Genomic DNA, 19002 nt, shown 5'->3' with positions numbered 1-19002 from the left:
CTTTTGGGTAGGTCTAAAACACGTCTGAGAGCGGTAAGTGCTGGGCCGCGGTAACCTCTGCTTCTGAAGTCTAACTCCGAAGACTGATGACTGAAGCAAAATATGGCGAATGAAGATGATGATGTTGTCTGCTTAGACGAGTCTTTCTTCATCAACGACAAGTAAGCCTCTCTCTCTCTCTCCCCTGATTATTCCTGCGTATGTTTCTCTTTTAACGATCTTCGTTTCTGGTTCTTTTATTGCAGCTACCAGCTTACCACTTTCACATTTGGTTCCGAGGTTCTTCAGCTCCTTTGTCTTCAATCAGCTTCGAGTAAGTTGCACAATATGATAGAAGAAACAAAGCAGAAGCTTTATCGTATTCCATTTTTTTCTTCTATTTGATTCAGGGTACTTTTGCTGTTCTATTTGATTTTTAGTTTTTATGTACTTTCTGCTTGAGTATTGCTCGAAAAGTTAAATTGAGTTTTTCATTGGATCTATTAGTCCCCTGGATAACTTCTTGTCTACTTGGTTCTCTCTTATTTTTTCTTTCTGTTTTAGTTTCCATATATTGTTTGGAATTTGAATCTATTTGTTTATACCTTACACTGCCTTCAAATTGAACTTCTTTCCAATAATTGCATGAAAAGCTTCATTTCTCTTTTTATGACACATGGTTTTCCATTAATGCTGGAAGACCTTTCTTTCAGTTCTGGGTGGATGGCTCACCTTTCCCTTTCCATTCAAATGATGGCATCCAATATCTCTAGGTTAAGGGAACAAGTTTATCCTTTCATGTTTTAGCTTCAATTTAATACAGATAAGCGGATTAGTGGTCAGAATGTTTTCTTCTCCCCTGATCACAAGTGAACTACCATAACTAACGAATAAGTGGATTTCATTATTTGAAGATGCTTGGAATATTTCCATTTTCTTTGCCTTATATTTTTCTGGGTGGATTGGCTACCTTTTCCCTTCCATTCAGATGATGGCAGCCGATTCATCCTGGTTAAAGAGAACAAGTTCGTCCATTCATGTTTTAGCTTCAATTTCATTCAGTTAAGTGGTCGGAATATTTTCCTAACCCTCTTGATCATAAGCGGCCTGCAATATCTCAATAATAAGTCAAGGTCATTTTCAGAAGATGCTTGGAATATTTCCATTTTCTTTTTTTTTTTTTTTGATCAGTAACACTTTCATTAATCATCAGTAGAAAATTTACAGGAGGAAGATAAACACACTTATCTTCCAAGAATCACTAAGAGCCTCATAAAAGAAAGAAAAAAGAAGAAAAAGAGAAAAAGAGAAAAAGAGAATATTTCCATTTTCTTTACGTGATTTCATTTCCTTTTTCTTTCTTTTGATCAGCAACTCAAAGAATTTTATTAAAACTTAAAAGAGAAGAGAATACAACAAGAAGTTGTTTGGAATAACACCCTTTACAACAAAGAGTCCCACCCACCCATTTAACATTGAGCCCAAAACAAATGATGTCTATATACGCCTTGCTTAGCCAATCCATCTGCCAACCCATTAGCAGACCTCCTAACCCATCTTACAAGAATTTGCATTTGTCTTGACAGCAACCCATTTCCTTTTTCTTTTCTTACGAGATAATTCTCTTTTATGTTTTGAAACTTCATATTATATTATTAAACTCAACTAAACTTAACAATGCTTTGTCCCAACTATATCATACAGTTGAACTCAACTCAACATAATGATTTTATGACTTCGATCTTCTCTTCGATACATGCCTATATTATGATAATAATGTCTGAAATCACCTATATTCGCAATTATTATCTCTGAGAAAGATGTTAATTTGGCTAAGAACTATAAAATTCTACTCTTGAAATGCGATTGTTGCTCCATTAGTTGTTTTTAAATAAAAAATTGAAGAGACATCACCATCAGCACAGTAGTAGGTTCTTCTTAGAAACAGTTTATGGTAGATCATAATGGCTGCTCCCTGATCCTGGATGTCCCTTTTAAGAGGAAGATCTAGAGGTTAGATAATGACTTGGTTGAAGTGTGACCATGGGCATGGTTTGAGACTGAGGTAGCTAAAGAAAAAAAGAAAGGAAACTGTATTTGAGTAGTCAAGACAAGAACTAAAGCTATTCAAAACCTTTGTTAATTTGTGGTGTACTCAAACAAAGTCCAAATCTAAAACTTGGTTATAAGAATCTATAAATACTTGAAATTTTAGTTGAGGGTTCCGATATAGTTGAAAAGCAGGGTCATCCAACCACTTTGCTAGATTAAGGCATGCCAATAAGTCACCATTATCATGGAATGACACCCTGGGATATAGCGCAAATGATTTTGCATGTATGATATCCTAAAATAGTGGTAAGCATACATGAGCTGGAGCAAAATGAATGGGATGCTAGAATTCGAGCTAGGATCACAAGTGCGTCACCATGGAAAGCCATTCACGATCTGCTTCTAACTTTCTCTCCTCTCATCAAGTATGATTTGAACACGGGCAACTCCATAAATTTCTAGGAACAAATCTAGGTGGGGAATGCCCCTCTTAAGGACTTATTTCCTTCCTTGTATGCCCTTTATGAATTTAAGAATGAGCTAGTTTCTTCTTTCATTACCCCTTCATCCTCATTTTCTGGGTTTGGGTGGAATCTGGGCTTGAGAAGGGCTATGAGAGATACAGACTTGAATAGTATTTCGAGCCTCCTTGGTATCCTTGGTTTTCTTGGACCCTACTAAGCTGGATTCTAGAATATGGACCCCCCCATCCCCTCTGGCTCATTCTCTTGTGTCTCTTTCTTCAAAGTACTAAGTCAGTCCCCTAGCCTTGTTCCCCCTCCCTTCCTGGTCACTGAGGTTTGGTGCAGACCAATTCCCCCTAGAGTTGGTGGTTTTTGCTAGGAAGCTTTTCTAGAAAGAATCAATACTGGTGACTTGCTCCAAAAGAAGAGGCCCAAGACTTGTTTATCCCCTAACTGGTGTGTTCTTTGTAAAGTAGATGGTGAAACTGGTTTTCATCTATTGTTAACTTGCCAGTTTGGTAAGTCCATTTGGGTGTGGGCATTATCCCTCTTTGGGGGTAGATGGAATCCTCCAACAAGTTTGCAAAGCCTTTTTTCCCCTTCCTTCTTCAGGTGCCGAATGAAAAGGGGAAGAACCATGTGGAGATGCTTGAGGGCTGCTGTATGTTGGGCTTTGTGGGAGGAAAGAAATTCCAAGATCTTCCTTGAAGTAGAGAGGGACAGTGAAGAATTGAGAGAAATAATCCATATAAGGGTAGTACAATGGCTGAAATCTTCAGAGTTGTTTATAGACTTCACAGTGGATGATTTGTTGAGGAAGTGGAGTGAGATTGCTAATTGCACCCAGCCCAAAACAGTAATGAGTGTGTCTTGGACCCCCCCAGCGGGTTTTTAAAACTGAACTTTGATGGGAGTAGTCGGGGGAATCCTGGACAATCGAGGATTGGTGGTGTGTTTAGGGATGAGAATGGGCTTGTTTCAGCCATGTTTCCAGGCCCAATTGGAGTGGGTGATTCTCTCAGGGCTGAGATTTTTGCAGTTCTGGGAGGAGTCCAAAGAGCTAAGGAAATGAATATAAGAAAACTCATCATTGAAGGGAACACGGAGGTGGTGGTAGGGTGGCTGAACAAAGGAAATAGCAGTTTATGGATGTACAATAATGAGAGGAGGAAATTTAGATGGCTGGTTAAAGAGATGGAAATCTAGATCAGCTGGGTGAAAAGATCAGCTAACTCCTTTGCTGATGGGTTAGCTAAGCAAGGAGTCGAGAGGGAGTTAATGTTTTGGGCACAAGTGTAATTTTTTCCATTTTCTGCTCTTGGAAGCTCAAGCTCCAGCTGGAAGATAAGAAAGTTTATCTTCATCCTTGTAATATTTTTGTGATTAATTAATGAAATGTGGTTATTGATAAAAAAAAATATATCCTAACCTTTGGAGGTTCATGGCTCAAATATTTACTGATGTATATGCCTTGCAGAGTACATTTCCCATTCATCTTCCAACAATAGATATTCTTGTTGGACTCTACTTAGGACCGAAATCACATAGAACATGTAACCCCAAAAGCAGATAAAGCAGAACAATTGATAATGACAATTACTTTTATGTGCCAAGAAAAATTAAAAATTGATGCTTTTTGATACCCTCTTGATGAAAACTAGAGTAGATTTTATAATTATTATTTTTATGTGTGTTGTCACAAATGATACCCTATTCTATATTAAATACTGACTAGTCCTATGGCAGCTGATTATGATCTTACAGGGCAATTAGTATGGCCAGGCGCCATGCTCTTGAACAATTACCTTTCAAAAAATTCTGACATGCTCCAAGGATGTTCTGTCATTGAGTTAGGCTCAGGAGTTGGTAAGTGGTAGTTTATATGATAAGAAGCTTCCATTTTATAACGATTTACAGTGTTTTTAGAGCTCCAATGTCTTACATTCTATAAAGGTAAATACTATACAAGAATGCAATTTCTGACTATTAGCTTGTGATGCAAACATAGAAAATGGGAAAGAAACCATGGAAGAAGTAATCTAGTTTGTTTAAATTCTTTTACTATTGACAATTTTATAATTTTTGGGCAATAGGCATTTTGGTCAGTTTGAATTTTTTTTTTTAAATTAGTTACTAATTTAATGGTGTCTTAGTAATAAGGTCAGTCATTTTATGTTTACTGTATAGTGTCAAGACTTACCTTGGTATCATTGTCAAAACGATCATCACTAAATTTCGTTCCATATATTTTCTCCCCGTACTCTACTCATCATCTCTTTCTCCTCTTGCATGTGCCACTCAGCTACAAGGTTATAATGGTTTAACATGTCTTGTTGGAGAAGTTTTAGAATTTTGAAAAGTTGAAGATGTAATCACTCACTTTTTTCAGCCTATTTTTCAGGGATCAAAGCCTGTCTTGTAAATCTGATGTGTTTTGAGAGACTTATGATCATTTCAGTAACAGGGGTGCAACTCTATTATGAGAATAGACCTTTATATTTTGGGTCTTTTTTTTGTTTAGTTTTAATAGGATTAATGATGAATATTCAGAATTAGATTATGACTTGGAGCCTAAGTTTGATTATGACTCAAGTGGCTGTTCGATTATGATGGTTAGTCAACGAGAGGCAGTTCATGGCTTGGAGCCCCCCAGCTCAACACATCCTAAATCTCAACTTCGATGGAAGCTATATTGGTAATTCGGTTATGGCTGGGATAGGGGGAGTTTTCAGGAACTCAGAAGAAAGCGGTAGTGGCTTTATATTCAGGACCTTTGGAACATGGAGCAAAACAATTTGGCTTCCACAATCTAGAAGTGGAAGGGGATTCCCAGGTGGTTATTTGTTGGACAAGAGCAAATGCCCAAATCCCTTGGGCTTTTTGGAAACAAATAGGGACATATAAAAAGGGAACTGAATGTCTCTTTCAAATGGGTAAGAAGAACAGCAAATGAAATGGAAGACACTCTAGCGAAACAAGGGGCATCAAGACAGCAGTTGTTCTATTTATCAAAAAAAAAAAAAAAGAAGACAGCAGTTGTTCTGGGAACTTCTGTGAAATATTGTACTTATGGGATGGATCTTTTTTTTTTTTTGATAAGTGAATAACGATTTTATTAATAAGAAAGTATGTGTACATTCACCCTAAGAGTAAGAACGAGATGTTACCTCCCCTTAGAGGTGAGAGCATAAACAAAACTTGACAGAATACAATCATAGAGTGGCAGAAAGTAACTCAACCCTTGAGACCCCTTGTTTTGCCAAAGAATCTGCCATGGCATTTGCTGATCTGCTGAATTGATAGGCGACTGACATAGTCCTTGTGAGCCAATTAACTTTCTTAAGAAGATCCCTGTAGCCCCATAGAACTGTTTCTGGACTCGACAACAAACTCACTACCACCTTAGAATCTCCCTCAACCATCAGATTTTCCACTCCTAGTTGGTTTGCAGCATGTATTCCTTGCCCCACAGCCAGTATGTCAGCCCTTGTTGAATCTCCAACTCCCACTGGTCCCGAGAATAGGGATAGGATTATTCTATCTACCACACCCTCTGTAGGAGGTTTCCACTCTATCTGTAGCCTATTCCTTTTGGGGGCTGTGGAGGCCACCTCTGCCCAACTTTCCTAGAGATCATCAAAAGAATAACCTCTGAACATATCTGAAGTTTTTAGCCAATGAATTATTCTTGTCAAAATGCACTTCTTTGCTAAATCAATGCTTCCTTCCTTTTCTTGGAATATTCTAAAATTCCTTTACTCCTAGATATTCCACAAAATGGCTGCTCTGATACACTTCCACATTAGTTTCCCTCTCTTAGTTGGCTGCCCAAAAGTAGATGAATCAAAAGGCAGGCTTACTTCAAAAGGCAAGGTCCACCTGCACCCAAACAACATAAAGACCCAATTCCAAATATTAGCAGCAAAGCACAAGATAACAGCAAGTGGTGGTGATCCTCGTTATGCATTTTACACAAAATACACCAGTTTGGGGATATAAAAAAGAAATGTCTCTTCTTTTGCAAGTTATCCATGGTATTGATCTTACCATAAAAGGCTTCCCAAAGGAAATGGGTCTTGACCAGATTTTTTTGACTTGGAACTCCAAAGAGAGAGGGGCAAAACAGAGGGACTTGAGATAAGAAGCATAAGTTGTTGGAAAGGGATGACGAGGATTATTCCTTGTGGAATCCGAGTCAGAATCTTTCCTGTTTTTTAGTTATTTATTTTCTTATTTAGGCTGTGATTATTTTCCTTTTTTAGGCTGTGATTTAGTTTCCTTTTTTTCTTTAGGCTAAATTAGTGGGTTAGTTTCCTAGAATAGCTCTTAGATTGATTCTTATAAGTTGTATATATTTGTACAGATCTTCTCATTGAAATTAGAACAAAAATCTTCAAACATTTGTTTCTGTTTTCATGGTATCAGAGCCTGCAACGATGTTTGGAACGAGCCATTCTTCATCAACAGTGGACTTGACAGCAGTAGATTCAACCATGAATGCATCGAGATTCCTTGGAACCTCCTTCACCACCTCTGACATAAGCCATTCTCTGCAGATTACCCAACACAAATTAAATGGGTTCAATTTTCGTGAATGGTTTCAATCCGTTTTGTTAGTGATTCGAGGAAAAGGAAAAGTGGGTTACCAAAAGGGAGTTCCGCTTCCATTCCAAAAACTGTTAAAAAACAAGGTCAAGGGGGAGAATCAGTCCAACAACAAAGTGAACTAATTGTTTACTCAAGGAGGCCCTGTGTTACTCAGCAAAACCAATAATCGGAACCTATGGTGGATTCACCACAAGATTCACAAAGAGGTGTTGTTACAATTGATGATCTGGATGTTCCCATTGCTATAAGAAAGGGGGTAAGATCTTGTACTCAACATCCGATTTCAAATCATTTGTCAAATTGGCGTTTATCTAACACTCACAGGGCATTTGTATCTCAACTTGATAATATAACAATTCCTACAAATATATATAATGCCTTGAGAGATTCAAAATGGAAGGCTGCTGTTTTGGAAGAGATGAAGGCACTAAATGACAATAATACATGGGAAGTTGTAAACATGCCTGAAGGGAAGAAGTTAGTGGGCTGTAAGTGGATTTTTACGGTGAAAGTAGGCTTGGAAGGGAAAATAGAGAGATACAAGGCGTGTTTGGTTGCTCAAGGGTATACGGAAACATGCGGGCTTGACTACGAAGAAACTTTTGCACTAGTTGCAAAATTGAACTCTATACGGGTTCTCTTGTCTATGGCAGCCAACTTGGATCAGTGTGTAAATTGAAGAAGTCTCTGTATGGGTTAAAACAATCTCCTAGGGATGGAAAAAAAATCAATCTTGATTGTGTATGTTGATGATATGGTAATCACGGGTGATGACAATGATGAGATTACAAATCTCAAGGGCCTACTACAATCTAAGTTCAAAGTTAAGGATCTTGGAAAACTTCAGTATTTCCTTGGAATGGAAATTGCTAGAAGCAAAACTGGTATTTTCATTTCTCAAAGAAAATACATCCTAGATCTGTTGAAGGAAACCGGGAAGCTTGGTTGTCGTCCAGCTAGCACTCCACTGGTGAAGAATTGGAAGCATAAGATCTCTGAGAATGATCCTCCAGCTAACAAAGAGAGATATCAACGTCTTGTGGGAAAACTAGTCTATCTATCACTTACTAGGCCCGATATTGCCTATAGTGTTAGCATAGTCAGTCAGTTCATGCATGCTTCAACCGAGAGACATCAGTGTGCGGTTGATCAGATCCTTAGATATTTGAAAGGAACTCTTGGCAAGGGTATATTGTTCAAGAAAAGTGATAACCGGTTAGTTGAGGGATTTGTAGATGCTGATTGGGCTGGTTCGGTTGAGGACAGTAAGTCTACTACAGGATATTGTACAAAGGTTTGGGGGAATGTTGTTACATGGCGAAGTAAGAAGCAAACTGTTGTGTCCAGAAGTAGTGCAGAAGCAGAATACAGGGCAATTGCACAAGGGATTTGTGAGTTAATATGGCTTAAACAACTACTGTCAGACTTAAATGTTCCACTTGATAGTCCAATGAAACTATATAGTGACAGTAAGTCAGCAATAGCAATTGTACACAACCCTATTCAACATGATCGAATGAAGAATGTTCGCATTGACAGGATATTCATCAAATTAGAGATCGAAAGTGGAAAAATTTGTCTACCATATGTGCCATCTGGATCATAGGAAGCAGACATCCTCACTAAACCATTACTTAGGGTCGGGTTTGAGACAAATGTATCCAAACTGGGAATGATTGATATACATTCACCAGCTTGAGGGGGAGTGTTGGAAAGGGATGACAAGGATTATTCCTTGTGGAATCCGAGTCAGAATCTTTCTTGTTTTTTAGTTATTTATTTTCTTATTTAGGCTATGATTATTTTCCTTTTTTAGGCTGTGATTTAGTTTCTTTTTTTTTTTAGGCTAAATTAGTGGGTTAGTTTCCTAGATTGATTCTTAGAAGTTGTATATATTTGTACAGATCTTCTCAATGAAATTAGAACAAAAATCTTCAAACATTTGTTTTTGTTTTCATAAGTAAAGGAGCCATTAGGAGTTAGGGTCCAAATTCTTCTATCGGGTTTAGAGAGGTCCAAACAAACAGAGTCCAAAAGAAGCAAGACCTCAGAGACAGGCAGATTCCTCATCCCTTAAACCTCTACGAAACCCAAATTCCAATTCAAAGACAAGGGGAGAACTAGGGGAGAAAGAAATCTTGAAACAGGCTCCTTTTTAAAGAGGGAGAGAGTATAGGGAGGGGAAGCGATCTTTTAGAGGTTGAGAACCCACCCAAACATCTTCCCAAAAAAGAACAGAATTACCAGAGCAGACGCCATACCTTAAATACCTGAGGATAATAGGGAGGGTGCCTGAAATAGCCTACCAAGGCATTGTGAGTGAAGCCCGTCGAGATACCCCCCCCGCATCCCAACCAGTTTCAGAACAGCCATTAATGTTAGCCACCACCTCTGATTGTAATCTGATTGTAATCTGAATGTAATCTTCAAAATTCATTAACAAGATTTCTTCCACTGATAAAAAAAAAATGATGGTTATAATTTTTTATTTATCAAAAAAAATATAGGTTATATATGGGTTTGTCTCAAGGGCTGTTCAATTATGACTCAATTGGCTGAACTGAATGACTTTGCTTCATTTTTACTGGATAAAGTATTTAAATAACAAAATATCTAAGGTTATAGTACTCAACCCAACTTCAGCTTCAGCCATTAAAGAGCCCGTGGCCTCCTTAATAATGTATTCACTAAAAGACAAAGCAATAAGTCATTCAGTTTAGCCACTTAATCTTAAAGTAATTAATAATTGTTTCTAGTCACTTTCCAAGTTGGAAATGAAGTCAGTAAAAGGAGGTTGAAGCCCTAGTATTGAGTATACATGTCAATAAAGTCATTGCAATTGAAAATAGAAAACTTGATTTAATGAATATAAGTTTGGTTTAGTGTACTCTGATTGTAACCAGGAATCTCTCTATCTCTAACACAGACATGCTTATTTCTTATTTGAAGCAATCTGTCTCTTTGGTGTGTACTTTAATGGCAAGAATTCTTGTCTTCTTTATTTCCTACATATTCTTTGATATACAATAAACTGTCTACTTGCTTCTTCATCTCTATTCTTTTTTTTTTTTTTTGATCAATGTCTTCATCTTTATTCTTCATCATTCATCACCTAAGTTACCTTCACCCTATTATGCATCCCACCACCAGAAAGTTGTAGGACTCCCTACCTATATGCTATCAGCTTGATAGGTATAAATAGTTTAAATAATTTGAACATCTTTCCATCAGTGAAATTTAGTGGCAACTTCTAACTTATTTAAAAAGAAACAAAAAAGGAAAATACAAGATTCGATGTGAACATTGATAATGCATTTAAAATAGGAAAAATCCAGGATCTATTTTCACTTTTGTTATATGTACTACATGAGTGTCAAATCCATTTTGTTCAGTTATTGCAATAAAATGTGCAGTAGACATTGTTTGGACTTTTGGGTAGCAATGGAAAAAAACTGGATACAGCTGTATCACCTATATATACTTTTTTTATGCATAATCATACATGTTTATACAAATAAGCATGGTATTAATCTGTCTTATCAATCTTGGCAATGAGCAATGAATGGTCTCGTGCTGATACTATCCTTGTTGGTTATCCTTTATGGGGCTTCGATTTATTTGTTTATCCTGATGTATAACTATTCTGAATTTCATTAATATGAATATTAGAGTAAAGAAATCATCAATAAGATATTAGAGTAAAGAGTAGTTATGTTTTCCTTAAAAGGTGGCTAACTTCAGGTAACCACCTTTTCTAGATTCATTACATTCCCCCCTCTCTCCCGTCCCTCTGTGGGGCCTTGATTTATTTGCTGCTTCTTATCACTTGGTATCCAGGAATTACAGGAATATTCTGCAGTAGATTCTGTCGTGAGGTTGTGTTGACTGACCATAATGACGAAATTCTCAAGGCAAGGTTAAAGATTAAGAAACCTTTTAATTTAATATTGCGTGAGTTCATTTATTTACTTCTCTTACACTAAGTGTATATATATTGTTTGTTAACTTTCAGATACTGAATAAGAATATAGAGCTTAGTGTATCTTCTGGATCATGTAATTCTTGTTCTGGTAAGAGAACCAAACTTAAGGAAACCAGGCATATATTTGATCTTTGTGGAAAATAATAAGCTATACTTGTTTAAACTAATAGTTCCTATTGGATTCTTTACTAGGATTAGTAGCTGAAAAGCTAGAGTGGGGAAATTCTGATCACATAAACCACATCATACAAAGACACTCAAGAGGGTTTGATCTGGTTCTTGGAGCTGACATCTATATCCTTATAATTATAGTCCATTGTACAAAGTTTCCGCATGTCTTTTTACTTCAGTGCTTATTTATTGTCCTCCTGCTCCCCTCTCCAACACACCCTCTTTTGTTTCCCTTAACAATTTTGAATACATTGAGTCTGGCATGGGCAGTGATCAGGCCAAGCTCAGTCCATACATAAGATGAAAGATTACTCAAACCCAGTCCTAGCATAAAATGGTCCAAAAATCAACTTGGTCTGTGCTTAGTTCAAATTCTAATTGTTGTTATGTGATGATTACTTTTTGAACAGTTATTTGCTTCAAAGTGGCTTTTGTAGTTTGATTTTACCTATTTGTTTATCAGATCTTGAGTCTTTCTGAGGCCTTCCAACAGCATGCCAAATGCAAAGGATGTAAAGAACAAAGACAAAAAGCACAAACAATAGTTCCACTCGTTACTCCTGAACAAGAAGTGGTCTAAATATGTTGTACTTGTAAAGTAAGGACTCTCTTGGTGGACACAGAAATTATCTGGGAAAAGAGAGAGAAATTAAAAAGAACCCATGAGAGAGGTATCAGTATTTTAGATCGATAGGAGGCCCTCTTTATAAAGAAAACTTAAAATCCTCTTTATTATGGTCCTTAAAATAACATCTCCAATCTAATAAAAAGAGTGATAAAAACAACATATCTCTTACCAATAAAAAATAATAAAACCTATCTCTTGAACATCTTTCTGGAATATTATTTATCAAAAAAAAAACATCTTTCTGGAATATTTCCATTCTAGTCTCTTCTAAGTTGGGTGTGTGGGTTTGGGTTTCTTCATGGTTGAGTTTAAGAGGCCCAGTGGTGTAAACTGCTCGATTGATCCTGAAAAAGAGAGAAGGGCAGCCCAGTGCATGAGGCTCCCACCAATGCAGGGTCTGGGGAAGAACAGATGTATGCAGTCTTACCTCTGCTCATACAGAGAGGCTGTTTCCAAGATTTGAACCCTGGTCACCCAGGTTGCAATGGAGCAACCCAACCGTTGCTTCAAGGCCACCCTCATTGATCCTGAAAAATAAAGATTGGGCCCTAGAACAAACTCTGGCTTTGTCTGATGGTAATAGGATTCCTAAGCTTGAGCTGGATCTTCTGTACATTCTGCATGAACCAGCCTATACCTTTTAATACATTTCTCCTTTTTTTGATAATATTTGGAAAAAGAACAAAAACCATTTATTCCTTAACAATTTCCAAGTTTTCAGCAATCTAGTGTTCCCCTGCTTTTTGATACGGTGGAAAAGCTCCTACGACTCAAAGGAGAAGGGCAATGCAAATTTATACTAGCCTACGTCTCTCGAGCTAAGAGGTAAGTAAATTTACACATTCCTGAATTGCAGTGAGTTCTTGTTATATAATAACTATAGAGATTTGATGCTCATCATGCTTTAACCCATTCTACTTCAGTGATATTTGTCTTTTCAATTTCACTCCTGTTGGGATTTTCTTTGTACATTCACCTTTATAATTTCTTAGCTTTTATAGCAATTGAACATCTAACTAGGACACTCTCCCAGATTTGGATCTCAATCCTTGTAAACTAAGCTCTCTTTTCCTCTTCTGGGCCTAGCTAATTAGGTAGCATGAGTTTGATAAATAAACACCATTTGTGGATTGGTTCTTAGCAGGTAAGCCATCCAAAATACGTCACAAATGGAATTTTTTTGTTATAAGGCATGCTTCATCAAGCTTAAATGCTAGAACCTGATCCAAAAGATGGTTCTCAGGCACAATATAGCATTTACCTCTACACAAGATTTAAAGAGCCACTTGTTATGGGAACACCTGTCACATATTAGTATTGGATATTTCTAAATCAGATTCCAAAACACTACAAACTTTCTAGAAACATTCATTGATGTTCTGGAAATTCCAAAAAGAAGCTTAAACCAACTTTTTAATTTCTTATACCATTATAAATTGTCATGTTATGTATTTGATGCTGAACTAGAGTTTGTGGGAGTTGTAATTAGCTGTGGGCTTGACTGGGGGGCTGCTTCTTGCTCTCCCACCCTGGGAATCTGTTGTACTATGTTCTTTTCTGTTTGCAATAAAGTTTTTACCTTACCTTTTACAAAGAAAAAAGTACTTGCTATTGACAATATTAAATGTTATTTTATTTTGTATAAAAATTAGTTTTTAAATATGAACATCCTTTCATGCTAGCATATTATTTATTATTTTATAGATGTGTAAATATATAAAATATTGGAGCATGAAACCATGATTGGTTAAATAATGCATAACCTTAAGAATCTTTAGAAAGACCATTACTCGATGTTGCTCCCAGTTATTTGGGGTCTTGGGAGGGGTAGACTGGGTAGGGTCCTAACCTTTGCATTTTTTTTCACACAAAATGCCCAGCCTAGTCCCAAACCCGCATTCTCACACATACCAGCCCAAGATTTTTACCATTACACCAAATAATCACCCCTAATCTTTAGAAAGAAGATGATCACAAAATGGCATTCATTCTTCAGATAGCATGTATTGTTCCCATTAACCTAATTATGGTGGAACATAATAAAATCTATTATCTCCCTCCTAGAGTTGTACTTATGGTGAATGAGCATTATATTGACTTTCTGTGCAGCATGGACACAATGGTTATAAATGAAGCTGTTTGCCATGGGATGCAGATCAGTGAAGTCAATGGAACCAGATCTGTGGTTGGAAATCTTGAAGGGGTGATCTTTGAGATAACCCTTTTATAGAAGCATGAGATATATACTTCTCAGTCACATTCAGCGACAACTGAACCTTGTGCTACCATCCAGTGGCCCCAATTCCAGCTAATACCCCAAATCCTTGGCTTACACTGAACAGAAAATGCAACTTCAATCTCGTATATGAAATCTCAAGTTTAGGGTGACCAATGTTGCCAGTGTGCATTATTCTAATTCCATATGGTCATTTTGTATCTTTTTTTTCTTTTTTCATTTTCCGTATAATTATGCATTTCTTAGATACTTTTAAAAAACTTGTTATAATGAATGAGGCTGCAGCCAAAATTCACAAGCCATTTCCATATCAGAGCTCTGAGATTCAATTAGGGTTTGAGGCTTGGGTGCAGAAAATGCTGGAGGTTAGGTTTGTATCTGGTCCACCCCTTCCAAGAGCCCATATTGCTGAGACCAGGTTACATTTATGTACTCATCAAAAAAAGGTTACACTTACATGGAATTTGTTGATATTTGAAGGTTTAATTGCTCTTTGGGCAAATGATTTTGTTTTCTAGTGACGAGGCACTCTATCATGAATTTTTTGGGCAGAAGAAATCTCAAGGTTGACATTTCTTTCTTTTTCATTTCCCCTTCTTTCCTGATGTTGAGGATGTAAATAAGTGAAAAGAAAAAGAAATCACCTGTTTGTGTGGAAATGTTATCAATCCAACCGAGTACTATGTATGGACTTCACTATTAGGGGCCATACCTTCTATTAAGTTAATGATAAAAACCAAACTATATTCCTCAATCCTTGCTAACAGATGATTACAGCTTAATCCAATACCTAAATAACCAGAATGAAATTTCAAGTCTTGAAACTTGTAGTGAAAAGTAAATGTGGCCATAGGATGATTAACACTATTTATAAGGGTTTATGTAAGCTATAATGACACAAATATGAAAAGAAAATGCCCTTGAGCAATATTTTGGAAGCAAGTCTACAAGGAGCCTAACCTAACTGGAATGACAGGTTGGAAATGTGAGATGTTATATTCCTATTTCAATGTTTTCAGTTTTCAGTTTTCCCACCATTCACTTTCCTTAAATCAGAGGAGCATTGATGGATTCAATTTTATAACTCATCCATGTCAAAGCAGTAATAGTTAGCAGCAGCTAATCTGTAAGCTTTTCACAACCAAATCCGTCTGTTTCTTAAAGCTGTTTATGGTTTCATTTCATAAAAGAGAAACAAGTATGATCAAGTTTTTTCATGTTTTTCACAACCAAATCCGGCTGTTTCTTAAAGCTGTTTATGGTTTCATAAAAGAGAAACAAGTAGGATCAAGTTTCCCCCCCTTTCCCTATTTGTTGAAAGCAAAAATCTGACGTTAGCAACACTTTCGAGCAGGAAAACTGCTATCTGTTCTATTGATTGCGTTGTAGGTTCCATCTCCCTTCCCTCATTTCATATTCTAGTATTTTTTTCCTCCCAAAAATATTCCAGGTGGAAAGATGACCATCTTAAAAATAAGGGTGAGTAGAAATCACTGATTGCAGATTTAGTTGAATTTCTTGTGAAGGGAAAGAGGAGGAAGATGAAGATTTCAGCAGTAGAGAAGAAAAGAGAATGAGAAAAGAGTAGGAAGTCAACCAAGATTCTTAGATTAACCCTAGCCGCCAACCCCTCATTATATTTATACTTAACTTAAAGGATGAGATATTACAATGATGCCCTTAGTAGGGCGGCTACTAATGTAGTTGAATAGTCACAACTTAAAAACATAAACTAATGGGCCTAAAGCCCAACAACTTCCTAACTAAATAACTTAAAATAAGAATAAAAACAACTAGGCCCATCTCAACACTCCCCCTCAAGTTGGGAGTAAATGTCACACATTCCCAACTTGCGCAGATCATGCTCTAGCTTGTTCTTTGCAACAACTTTTGTGAGAACAGCAACGAGCTACAGATCAAAAGCGGTGTATGGAAGACAAACTTCTCCAGAAGTCACTCTTTCTCTGATAAAATGTCTATCCACTTCAATGTGCTTAGTTCGGTCATGCTAGACTGGGTTATGGGCAATGTTAATTGTTGCCTGGTTATCACAGTACAATATCATAGGTTCTTCTGCCTGTACACAAATTTCTTCTAATAGGGAACGGATCCAGAGAAGTTCTGAAACTCCATGTACCATGGCCCTGTATTCAGTTTCAGTACTTGATCTTGCTAACACTGTTTGTTTCTTACTCTTCCACGAGACAAGGTTACCCCCAACAAGGGTGCACACTCCTGAAGTTGATCTCCTGTCATCAAGGCATCCTGCCCAATCTGCATCTGTATAAGCCTCTAGTTTCAATTGTCCATGACCAGTAAACAATATGTCTCTGCCCGAGTGTCCTTTCAGATAAATAAGAATCCTATCAACTGCCTCCCAATGTTGGACTCGTGGAGCATGCATGTATTGACTTACCACACTTATTGCATAGGAAATGTCTGGTCTTGTCATACACAAGTATAGCAGTCAACCCACAAGTCTTTGATATCTCCCAATGTCCTTTACTGGCTCACCTTCTGATGTATTGATTCAATGGTTCTGATCAATAGGGGTACTGATTGCCTTCGTTCCAAGCTTCCCTGTCTCTTGAAGAAGATCCAAGACATACTTCCTTTGAGAGATAAAAATTCCATGTTTTGATCTTGCAACTTCAATGCTTAAGAAGTATCTCAGTTCTCCAAGATCCTTAATTTCAAATTCTTTATGTAGATTCCTTTTCAGACAATCAATCTCACTTAGGTCATTTTCCGTGACAACAATATCATCCACATAAACAATTAGGACTGACACCAAAGATCCCCTTCGCTTCACAAACAATGTATGATTGGATTGAGTTTAAGTGTAGCCAAAAGCAATCAAGGCCTTTCTGAATCTGTCAAACCATGCTCTGGGAGATTGTTTCAAGCCATAAAGTGACTTCTTAAGCCTGCATACCTTTCCCTTTTCAGCATCACTGTAAAAACCAACAAGAAGATCCATATACACTTCCTCTTGTAGATCCCCATTTAGGAAAGCATTCTTCACATCAAGTTGAAACAAGGGCCAAGAGTATGAGGCAGCAAGAGAAAAAAGTATTCGAATAAAGGTCATCTTTGCAACTGGTGCAAAGGTCTCTAAGTAATCAATGCCATAGGTTTGTGTGTACCCTTTTGCAACAGGTCTTGCATTGTACCTTTCTATACTTCCATCTGCCTTATATTTTACTGTGTAAACCCATCTGCATCCAACTGTCTCCTTACCTTCTGGTAGATCCACAATGTCCCATGTCTGATTCTTAATCAAAGCTGTCATCTCTTCCTGCATAGTTGTCTTCCACTCAGGTTTAGAGAGAGCCTCACTAATACCCTTGGGTATAGACACTGAGTCAAGAGAGGAAAGAAAAACACGGTAGGAAGGAGAAAGTCCACTATAGGATAAGTACTGTGAAATACAATGAGCAGATACACTTTCTCTTCCCTTTTCTGAGAGCAATAGGAACATCAAGGTTATCTGTAACAAGGTTAGTACAATCAATGGGAACTGAAACAATAGCAGGACCAAGAGGAATACCTGAATCCATGTCAGTTGAATCTGGAGTCTCCAAGGAACCGACAGAAAGTGATGTGAGTTCTGATGTAGTGGAATCAACCTCCTTGTGAAGTCTCTGTCGTAAGTAATGCTGAGAAGCAAGACACAAAGGAGGTGGTAAGGTAGGTGACACAGGAGAGTCAAGCACAGGAGTAGACACAGGGACTGGAACTGGGAGAGGAATAGACTGCTGACTCACTTCCCCAAAACACTCCCCCTGAGAATGATTCTTTGAGAAGAAGTATGTGGGTTCAGAAAATGTGACATCCATGGTAACATACCGGCTCCCAGAGACTGGATCATAGCAGCAGTACCCTTTCTGATTTTCTGCATATCCAAGGAATACACTTTTTTGCCTTGGGATCAAGCTTCGAGCGGTGAGGACCAAGGATATGTGCAAAGCAGACACACCTAAACACCCTAAGAGGAATATGAAACATCTCCCCCTCAGGAAAAAGGAGACTGAATGGGGTGCTGAATCCAAGTATACGAGAGGGCACCCTGTTAATCAGATATACTGCTATGGGAACTGCATCACCCCAAAACCGAACTGAACCGTAGATGTGATCATCATGCTTTTTGCAATCTCAACATTGTGTCTGTTCTTCCTTTCTGCAACACCATTTTACTGTGGACTGTAGGGACAACTGCTCTGATGGACAGCGCCATATTCTAACAGATATGAGGCAAGGTATTTTTCAAAATATTCCCTGGCATTGTCTGATCTGAACACCTTTATTCTTGTTTCAAACTGTGTTAGCACCATCTGATGAAATTGCCTCACCAAGGATGGTACTTCATCGCAGGATCTCATCAGGTAAATCCAAGAGTATCGTGAGAAATCATCCACAAATAAGAGAAAACATCAATAGCCTCCCATAGAAGGAACATGGTAAGGTCCCCACACATGGTAAGGTCTCCACTACTAACAGATAACAAATTAATCTGGGAACATGAAGGACAGAGGGTAGAGAAATAGAATCACTAATCTTGACAGATCCCTTCCCAGCAATGGGAACATGGGATCCATCAGCTGTGAAGACCCTATCTCTGCCAGAACAGAGCTGGTAAGAAGAAAAAATAGTAGAGCTATGGGTCATGTGTTCTGAGGCTCCAGAATCTATAATCCAATGAGGTCCCTCCTTACCTGAAGTAGAAACATAATTTGCAGTGACGTGTGAACTACCTGTGTGAGCAAAGGAAGTAGAGTGAACTACCTGTGGATTACACAACCAAGTCATCACCATATAATTCTCCTATACCCACCGAGAGTTGCTAGTTTCGGGTTTCACTTCTTCACCAGTGATATACCCT

The 19002-nt window shown here is 37.7% G+C and overlaps 1 protein-coding gene across 1 annotated transcript; it reads left to right on the top strand.

Annotated features, from left to right (window-relative positions):
• Positions 1 to 22: 22 nt before the first annotated feature.
• On the top strand, positions 23 to 14428 carry LOC104607808 (Putative methyltransferase family protein). The gene is made up of 8 exons (XM_088892237.1): positions 23 to 161; positions 246 to 313; positions 4242 to 4361; positions 10941 to 11019; positions 11088 to 11173; positions 11278 to 11379; positions 12598 to 12709; positions 13994 to 14428. The coding sequence occupies exons 1-8, from the start codon at positions 103 to 105 to the stop codon at positions 14112 to 14114; spliced, it is 747 nt and encodes a 248-aa protein (XP_088748363.1). The 5' UTR covers positions 23 to 102; the 3' UTR covers positions 14115 to 14428.
• The last annotated feature ends 4574 nt before the right edge of the window (positions 14429 to 19002 follow it).

This window comes from Nelumbo nucifera, chromosome 7 (assembly GCF_055504915.1).
Source record: "Nelumbo nucifera cultivar China Antique chromosome 7, China Antique-T2T, whole genome shotgun sequence".
NCBI lineage: Eukaryota > Viridiplantae > Streptophyta > Magnoliopsida > Proteales > Nelumbonaceae > Nelumbo > Nelumbo nucifera.
This window is presented reverse-complemented; position numbering and strand designations above follow the sequence as displayed.

What these genes read in the sequence shown, in the direction of transcription:
- LOC104607808 (XM_088892237.1), top strand. Translation starts at nt 103, where the DNA reads ATGGCGAATGAAGATGATGATGTTGTCTGCTTAGACGAGTCTTTCTTC. An exon ending in TCTTTCTTCATCAACGACAA is followed by an intron (nt 162 to 245) that starts GTAAGCCTCTCT and finishes CTTTTATTGCAG; the next exon opens with CTACCAGCTTACCACTTTCA. An exon ending in TGAGTTAGGCTCAGGAGTTG is followed by an intron (nt 4,362 to 10,940) that starts GTAAGTGGTAGT and finishes CTTGGTATCCAG; the next exon opens with GAATTACAGGAATATTCTGC.